The following is a 9,438-nucleotide window of genomic DNA, read 5'->3' as shown; positions in this document are numbered from 1 at the left end:
CGTTGATACGATTACTCGACCCGACATCGACGGCGGAGGCTTTTTAACCAACAAAAAGCTGATTCCTAATTTTTAAAATGTTAAAAATTCATTATCTATTCTATTTTCATTAAAAATATCAATTGAAAACACATTATCTTTATTACAAATTTCAAAAATAAAATTTAAAATATGATTTAATTAAATAACACATCATTTGACTCTTATTATTTAATAATATGAGATAATTATAAAGATAGTATTCATTTATAATATTTATTAATATATTGATAATGTGTGCACTCATTACGTAGTTGTTCGAACAACAAATCTCAAGAGAGAACAATATTTATTTTAATCATTAAAATCACTCTGTAATTTCACTTTTTCCTTATCTTTTAAATATAGCTAAAAATATTCTACTAATTAAAACTGAAAACTTCCAAGAAAAGATAGACATTATCTCATATCCTTTACAAGATAAAATAAATCAATTATATATCATCATTCAACTCAATTTGTAAAACCAATTAAGTGGCTTTAATAATTAAAAGAAATATTGTTCATTTGTTCACTAAATAATAATAATATATAAAGTATTCACTTGTATTTAAGATAAATTATTAAAAAGAACTAAATCACTTTAAAAAAATATTCATAAGACCCAAATTTTATTTAAGATAATATATAAATTACATGTAAATAAATTAACAATTCTAATCATTTAACTTTTAATTTAAAAATTATAATAAAATATTAGAGTAAAATTATAATAATTGTAAAAATTGGTTACGCCTACTTCTACATTTGTAGCGGACCATATTCCATCAATACAACACAGCACCGTTGCTAATAGTTTAAGCTTTGGGTAATTTGTTTCCGATTGGCTGTCGTAATCTTCTAAAAGATGGGAGCCGCGCTCCTTCAAAAAAGAAAGCTTGAAGAGAACGGCACCCTTGCGTTCATGATTGGAAAGCGTATATTAAATGAATATGTCCCTATTGTCGACCATATGGAGTCTTAGGACATCAGCAATCAATGTTAAACAATTCTTGGAATAATTAGAATATTATATAATTCTGTTATTATAACTTCAATTGGCAAAACTTTCTGCCAAGTGCCAACCACAATCACCAACTGCAAATACGAAACTTTTTCCTTTCATTGGGAAAAAAAAACAATGTTCAAAATTGTTGCATAATCTCACGGATTTTCCCTCGAATTAATAAACGACGAAAATAAGCATCCTACTCTTTGCTACAATGGGGATCGGATACCTTATTTGCTTCTCGTTTTAACATCTCCTTTAATAGCCGTAACCTGACATGAACCATGATCAGGACAATTTCAGTACTCGATATTAATAGCATGTATGATATAAAAGAACAAGAATCACTTTAGATTGTAAAATGCAAACCTGAATTGTCCATGGGGTTGCCCATTGGCACTGGCTCGGGTTCTTTTATTTCAACCACCACACAATCGGACATCAAAAACGTCTTGGCCACTGAAGCTGCATGCTCTAAGCAACATCTCACCACCTATTTTAAGGAAAATGCAACTTCACTTGTCTATAACCATGACAGAAGCTGAGAAACGCGCAAGCAAAATAGCAAAATGGCTTAACCATATTCCAAATGAATCTTATTATTTAGAATGTTAGTAGGTCTGTTTTGAAATCAGAAATATTTTCCACCCCCTTATGACTTATGAGGTAGATTCTTACTAACCTTGGTTGGATCAATAATTCCTGCACTCATAAGATCCTCATAAGTTCCAGTGGAAGCATTGAACCCATACCTAGGGTTATCATCAGAGAGCACCTGCAAATAATTAAATAGCAGAAGGGAAGACCACATCTATTAGCAAACTATATAAAAATGGTGGTGTACTGCTCATGATAACTTCGAAACATTACATTTCATACCTTCTCGCTGACAACACTTCCATTAAAACCAGCATTCTTAGCTATCAATTTTAGAGGGTAACTCAATGCTCTTTTAACAATATCTGCTCCAACCTATAACAAACAAATCAAGAAACTTAGTAAGAATGGAACTTGGAACAATCTGAAATCTCCCATGAACAGGTTAGCTTTTGGTAAGTTGCCAAGACAAGGCTTACCTTTTCTTCATCATTAGCAAGTGAATCCTTAATGGCATCCACCTTAGAAGCAAGTCTTAGCAAAGTACATCCACCACCGACAACAATACCTTCCTCAACTGCTGCCTGAAAATCCATTAAATCTTCCAATCTTTTATGGGATTGAAGAACAATAATTAAAATACAATCAACGTGAAAAACTCCAAGACATACCTTGGTTGCATTTAGAGCATCTTCTACTCTCAGTTTCTTTTCTTTAAGTTCTGTTTCAGTTTGAGCTCCAACCTTCAAATTTCAAAAGAAAATTACACAACAAATTAGATATAAATGATATATTAATTTCTTTAATCAAATTTCATTCAGATAAACTACATCTAAATAGTGGTTTACCTGGATCACTGCCACACCACCAGATAATTTTGCAATCCTTTCATTAAGTTTTTCCTTCTCATAGTCCTGTTCTGCAGCCTGCATTGAAGTAATAATGCCTGACTTGGACATTGCAAGAACAAGAAATCTGCAAGAAATACTCGTAACAACAATTAGCATAAACTTAAATGACAACCTCAATGAGATTTTTAATCTGTGCAACTTTTTTGTTCACAGCATCCTGGGTGCTTCCATCGCCCACAATGGTGGTTGTATCCTTGGTAAGAACTACTTTAGAAGCATGGCCCAAGACTTCTTTCTCAGCTTTGTCCAAGGAAAGTCCAATCTCATCTCTGATAACAGTACCTGTCACAAAGATAGAAATCTTGCAGTAATTAGAACATAAGCAGTGTGTGCTTGACTGTGTGCATGCTCGTGTGTATGCATGAGAGAAGTGTTGGGAGCAATATAAGTAAATTAAAATGAGAGTTTTAAAAACCTCCAGTAAGAATAGCAATGTCATCAAGGTACTGGCTCTTGCGTTCTCCGAAACCAGGAGCTTTGAGGGCAGCAATCTTCAAAGAGCCTCTAAGTTTGTTCACAACCAGAGTTGCTAAGGCTTCCTGTTCAATGTCTTCAGCAATTATCAAAATTGGGTATCCACTTCTAATAGCATCTTCCAGGATGTTAACAAGATCTCTTGCATTTGTTATCTTTTTATCAACCAGTAGCAACTGCAACCAGAATGCACAGGCAATTGTCAACCTTCAATTCAGGAAAGGTATATGTTTAACCAAATGAAAACTTCAACCTCATGATTATCGACAGTTACCTTGCAGTTCTCATATTCTACTGACATTTTCTCACTATCAGTGACAAAATAAGGAGAGATATAACCACGGTCAAATTGCATCCCTTCAACAACATAGAGGTTGTTGTCAGCACTTTTTCCCTCCTCGAGGGTAACTACACCCTTTCGACCAACTTTACTCATAGCCTCAGCAATCATATTTCCTACTTCATAGTTGTTCCCAGCACTAACAGTGGCCACATCTGCAAGCTCGCTGTCTTCGACCTAAATCCCATGGTACACTGATTATATCCCCTTCAAATATAAATTACAGAAAACATGACACTGTATGAGCATTAAGATTACCTCTTTTGATATAGCCTTAAGCTCAGATACTAAAGACTTTGTAGTCTTCTCAATGCCCCTAGTGATTAAGACAGGATTCGCACCAGCTGCCACCACCTGAATAACAATTGCACTTAGCAATTAACCACAAATAACATGAAAATGGCCAACATTATACTGATCTTCTATAGCCAAACATAATGATTTGAAGATAGATTAACAAACCTTGACACCTTCAGCGATCAGACCTTGTGCAAGAACAACCGATGTCGTCGTTCCATCACCAGCCAAGTCATTTGTTTTAGAAGCTGCTTGTCTTACTAACTTAGCCCCTATATTCTCAACTGGGTCCTCCAACTCAACCTTTGAAATCGATACAGGAACAATATTTAACCAGTCAATAGACCATTAAGTGAGGCATTTAACATTGGAAAATACTTAAACTTGTGCAAGCAAGCAAGCAATTCTAAATTCAAACTCGATAACTAGTAGAGAAAGGGTATACCTCTTTAGCCACTGTCACACCATCATTGACAATTTTGGGGGAGCCATATTTGCTTTCAAGAACAACATTCCTACCTTTAGGGCCAAGAGTAACTCCGACCAAATCAGCAAGCTTGTTTACACCAGTCTACGAATAAAGAACATAAAGTAAGATTGAGCAAAAATATAAAGCCTCTGAACTTTGAACTTCGGTTAAACACTAGTCAGAGATTCATAACCATTTGCAACAATGACTCACTTGCAATTTCCTTATGGCCGACCCGTCCTTGTTGAAATGCAGCTCTTTTGCAGCACAAATCTTGGGCAGGCGAGATCTTCTAAGAACAACATTTCGTCTACTAACAAAAGAGGATGAAGAAACGGAAGCGAAAGATGACAATCTGTTTGAAGAAAATTGAAGCTTCTTATCCATAACCAGACCATTAGGTGAAACAAATGAGCCAACTGAAGACATGGCTGTGAAGGAGGATGCCATCTTACACTTCTATTGAGCTGAAAAATATTCAAAATATTAAAATGAAAGCAGATTTCTGGATAAATAAATATCAGTACCAAAATGAATAGTAAATAAATAAAGAAATAAAACGAGGGGAGAGAGAGGCAGGTGAAGGGAATAAAGAGCAGTAAAGACGGGAAGAAGTATCAACGAATACGAAGGGAATAAGAGAGGAACGAAATAAAAGAAGAAGAAAACGTGGTATAGAGTAGAAAACGACGTGAAAAGGCAGGCTGTAGATGGTGGCCGGAGGTACGGAGGAGCTAACGTGAGAATGAGTGAGCTACTGAGGTCTTGTGTCAACCGGGGAGGGAAAGAGGAAGATTGTGACCTGATGTACGGACGAACCAACGTGAGGATGAGTGTTGGAGTGAGGTCTTGCGAAGACCGCAAGGAAGACGGCGGGTGGAGGGGGAGGACCACCGTGGCGATGAAGGTCTTGCGGCGGCTGTTGATGAAATGGAGGAAAAGAGAAGAAGAGGAAGTGCACCTTACCTTTTTTTAGGATTTTGAGGAGATTTTGATGTGCTCTGCCGAAAATGCAGATTTTCGGATTATAAGTTCTGTAAAGCGGGGGAAACCTAACTTTTTGGTTAATCTGGACCGTTGGATTTATCTTACTGTAATTATTTCTCTTGTCCATTCTTGCGTCTTGTTATCGTGGAACAATCTAGAATCATTACTCCTCACGTATTCTAAAAAAGGGCAACGATTTCAACTTCTACCATCTATGTTCTCTCTATAAAATATACGTAATAGAAATAGTATATATTTTGGTGAAGTATACAACAATAAATGATTGAGTAAAATAAATAAATATTTTGGATTCAAATAGTTTACCAGTATAGTTCTTAATTAAATATAATTTTGGATAATAATATTTAAATTTATATGATAAATGGCACATGCGTATAAAATTATTATTAAATTAATTATGTAATTATTATATTAATTACAATCAACCAATATAGATACATGGTATCTAAGGGTGTTCAGATCTAATCCGATCCAAAAAAATAACCGAAAACTGATCCAAAAAATCGATAACCGAAAAAACCGAAACCGATTTAGTGTATTTGGTTTTTTTTTAAAACCGATCGGTTCGGTTCAGTTCGATTCGATTTCGATTTGAAAATTCAGAACCGATCCAAACCGAACCGAACTGATAGTTGAATATCTCCCAGGGAGAACGACAACGTTTCAAGTTACTGTCCAAAAACTGAAAACCTAGCCCACATTTCCCAATTTACTTCGCCTCTTCTTGTAACCCCTTAGACCGATGTGGTTAATCCGATCCGATCTGGAGTGTCACATTAGGGTCACCAGAGCGACCCACTGTAAAAATATCAGAAAATTTAAAACTTTTTATCATAGCATGTAAACTCATAAAATCATTTATCAGTATTTAGAAATAAAATAAATTTTCAGACTCGTATTTAAACAAAATACAATTACATGCTCTCTAATCACATGTATCATACTTTGAAAACAACGCCGAAAGAACTCCCTTACTGAAGTCGATAACTGCACTGGTTGGTGAGTAATAGAGTGAGCTTCGGAAAGCTAAGTAATACAGAACTACCAGATGATGCTTCATGACATGCAGATAAATGGGAAGCCATAATTTTCTTATTGAATCAGACATATACCAGTTAGCGGAATAATCTGGGGTTCCATAGAAGTTCATCGAGTCGAAACCATGAATATTACAGTTCATAGGAAGCATTCACAGTAACACGCTTTCATAAGGTCAAATAGGATGTCTAGTGTGTTCCAATCAAAACCAATGAAAATATATAAATCTTTTAAAACCATAACGAAACCATCCAACCAAACTCCATTATGCAGTTCCCCAGAACTGCGTCCGTAGGGCTTACCTTAAGCACACAGCAAAGGGAGCCAACCTAAGGATATGCCTTGGGGCCCATAGGCCTACCCAAGGGTATCCTTAGGTTCGTAATGTCTTATCAACTGGATCAAAGTTGTGCCTCCATACTCCAAAATCCTATCCACATAAAAATCCGGAGAACACGATGGACTCGGAATAATGCAAGGAACACGATGGCGCAAGAGGTGTCGAAAACGGATGACCGGATCGACGTGAATCGACTAAAAACCAACGAAAATTGAGTTAAAACCGACAATACTTTCGTCTGAAATTAACGACAAACAATAAAGATTCACGACGAAAGGTTTGAGGGTTTTTATTTATCGATCGACAACGAACACGATGGTGGTTTCGGTTCGTCAAACGGAGGTCAAACGGTGAGTAAATCGGAGTTGAAAGGTGGGTTGAAGGGGGAGAGAAACTGGGAAAAAATGAAATCTGCAACACGGGGAGAGAGTTTATAATTCTCTCCTAAACAAAAATGGGCAAATCAAGAGTTTAACCACTAAATTTCCTGCACTTTATTAAATGGTCTGCCAACTTTACGATTTTACAATTTAATCCCCAATTTCTTCCAAAATACCAATTAAATCCAATACTTTAAAATTCCTAAAATTTAGCCCCTAAATTGGGGTGTTACAATTCTTCCCTCCTTAAAATAATTTCGTCCTCAAAATTCATTCATGTCACATAATTGCAAAAATGAAAATTCCATCAATTCTTCCATATCTTCAAGTAGATTTTATAGAAGTACGAGTCCTCTACAATCTTTTACCAGCTGATTTTACATTCTTATCAGAACTCTCCCTCAGTCCAATAAAATAATTAGAACAAATTTATCCTTGAGGAAACAATTCAGCCTTGTTTACGAAAATAGGCTCATAGAGCAGTAATATATCTCAATTTCATTTCTGGAGTAGGGTCAGAATTTCTTAGATGAGTAACTCTCACATGGCTCATGAGGCACTTTACAGAATTTAGATAAACATTTTCTGGTATTCCTTTATGCATAAGTAGAGCCTTAACGGATAAAAATTAGGTTTACCCATTACAGATAGGGACTCAACCTTGGAGTTCCGGTTAAGAGATGTACGATTGTAGTCTATGGGTATGTACTGATCAGACATCTTTTGACATTCGACCGGCTGGTCTATCTTGAAAAATTTGACTCAATATAAGCTCTGATACCATTAAATGTAACCCCTCAGATCGATGTGGTTAACCCGATCCGATCTGGAGTGTCACATTAGGGTCACCAGAGCAACCCACTGTAAAATATCAGAAAATTTAAAACTTTTTATCAGAACATGTAAACTCATACAATCATTATTAGTATTCAGAAATAAAATAGATTTTCATACTCGTATTTAAACAAAATACAATTACATGCCCCCTAATCACATGTACCATACTTTGCAAACAACGCCGGAAGAACTCCCTTACTGAAGTCGATAGCTACACTGGTACAATTCTTTTAACCTGCAATGGTGAGTAATAGAGTGAGCTTCGGAAAACTAAGTAATACAGAACTACCAGATGATGCTTCATGACATGCAAATAAATGGGAAGCCATATTTCCTTATTGAATCAGACGTATACCAGTTGGCGGAATAATATGGGGTTCCATAGAAGTTCATCGAGTCAAAACCATGAATATTATAGTTCATAGGAAGCATTCATAGTAACACGCTTTCATAAGGTCAAATAGGATGTCTAGTGTTTTCCAATCAAAACCAATGAAAATATATAAATCTTTTAAAACCATAGCGAAACCCTCCAACCAAACTCCATTATCCATTTCCTCATAACTGCGTCTGTGGGGCTTACTCTAAGCACACAGCAGAGATAGCCAACCTAAGGATATGCCTTGGGGCCCAAAGACCTACCCAAGGGTATCCTTAGGTCCGTAATGTCTTATCAGTTGGATCAAGGCTGTGCCTCCATACTCCAAAATCCTATCCACATAAAAATCCGGTATAAATTAGTTTTAGCCATAAAACGTAATACCTGGACCGTTATCCAGTAATATGTCATAATCGTAATAATGAAATAAATCGTATTACTGATTCCACCTGTACACCATAAGTAGGCCAATGATTAACCTAAAGGAGCACCTTGGGGCCTGAGAGCCTACCCAAGGATTACCTTAGGTCCGTAAGAAATTTTCAGCTTGATCAGAGATGTATCTCCAATCTACCCATATAATATCCTAATAAAACAGTTCCATAAGTAACCAGTATATTTCATGGTCCATAAATCAATAATAATTTATAGTTTTCGATGAAATCGAAATCAGATATCACATACCATGTTTCATGGTTCATAAACCAGTAAATCAATAATTTTGTTAAAACTCATTTCAAAACATATAAAATTGTCATGTAGTACATGTGGAACAAACTAGAATATCCAAGTATTTTTCATAGGCATTTTATAGTTATCAGTATGGATAACATGAAGCTTGCAATTTGATCGAATTACATGAACGAGGTTCTATTGAGAGAATTGATTACTAACCGATCTAATCGGACACTTAAAGTTGATACTTATAATCCCACTATGTTTTCATGTGCATCAGGAAAGTGTTCAAGAATGCCTGGAGTGATTTGAGTTGATAAAGAAGAAATGAAGATTCAGGACATTTACCATTTATAATAATCGATCGAATTATCAAACAACTCTCAGAACTAGTGCTTGTCGATAGCTCAATTCATTATCCTTCTATGGCGTTAACTCTTTAATAACAAAATGCATATACATTGATCATCTCCAAAATCATCGTTGAATATATCCTCCAATAGTCTCTATTTCATTTCCACGTTTCAACAGTATCAAGAAATACTGATGTATTTGATTTATGGTTCGTTACCATAATAACAATACATTATGCAAGTTCATTAGCGTTCTCATACTCACCCAAATCACTTATTTAATCCTCAGTCATAAAGATTACTTAATTCCTTT

The 9,438-nt window shown here is 35.6% G+C and overlaps 1 protein-coding gene across 1 annotated transcript; it reads right to left on the bottom strand.

Annotated features, from left to right (window-relative positions):
* Positions 1 to 1,232: 1,232 nt before the first annotated feature.
* On the bottom strand, positions 1,233 to 4,621 carry LOC120172863 (chaperonin 60 subunit beta 2, chloroplastic-like). Its single transcript, XM_039180213.1, has 14 exons — positions 4,329 to 4,621; positions 4,092 to 4,217; positions 3,812 to 3,949; positions 3,608 to 3,703; positions 3,284 to 3,526; positions 2,951 to 3,185; positions 2,648 to 2,817; positions 2,473 to 2,550; positions 2,296 to 2,367; positions 2,104 to 2,208; positions 1,907 to 1,999; positions 1,710 to 1,802; positions 1,397 to 1,520; positions 1,233 to 1,299 (listed from the first exon to the last, which is right to left on the bottom strand). The coding sequence occupies exons 1-14, from the start codon at positions 4,563 to 4,565 to the stop codon at positions 1,286 to 1,288; spliced, it is 1,824 nt and encodes a 607-aa protein (XP_039036144.1). The 5' UTR covers positions 4,566 to 4,621; the 3' UTR covers positions 1,233 to 1,285.
* Between the last annotated feature and the right edge of the window lie 4,817 nt (positions 4,622 to 9,438).

The sequence above is a fragment of the Hibiscus syriacus genome, unplaced genomic scaffold (assembly GCF_006381635.1).
Source record: "Hibiscus syriacus cultivar Baekdansim isolate YM2019G1 unplaced genomic scaffold, ASM638163v2 tig00111881_pilon, whole genome shotgun sequence".
NCBI lineage: Eukaryota > Viridiplantae > Streptophyta > Magnoliopsida > Malvales > Malvaceae > Hibiscus > Hibiscus syriacus.
The sequence above is the reverse complement of the archived record's forward strand: the minus strand, read 5'-3'. Positions and strand labels throughout refer to the sequence as shown.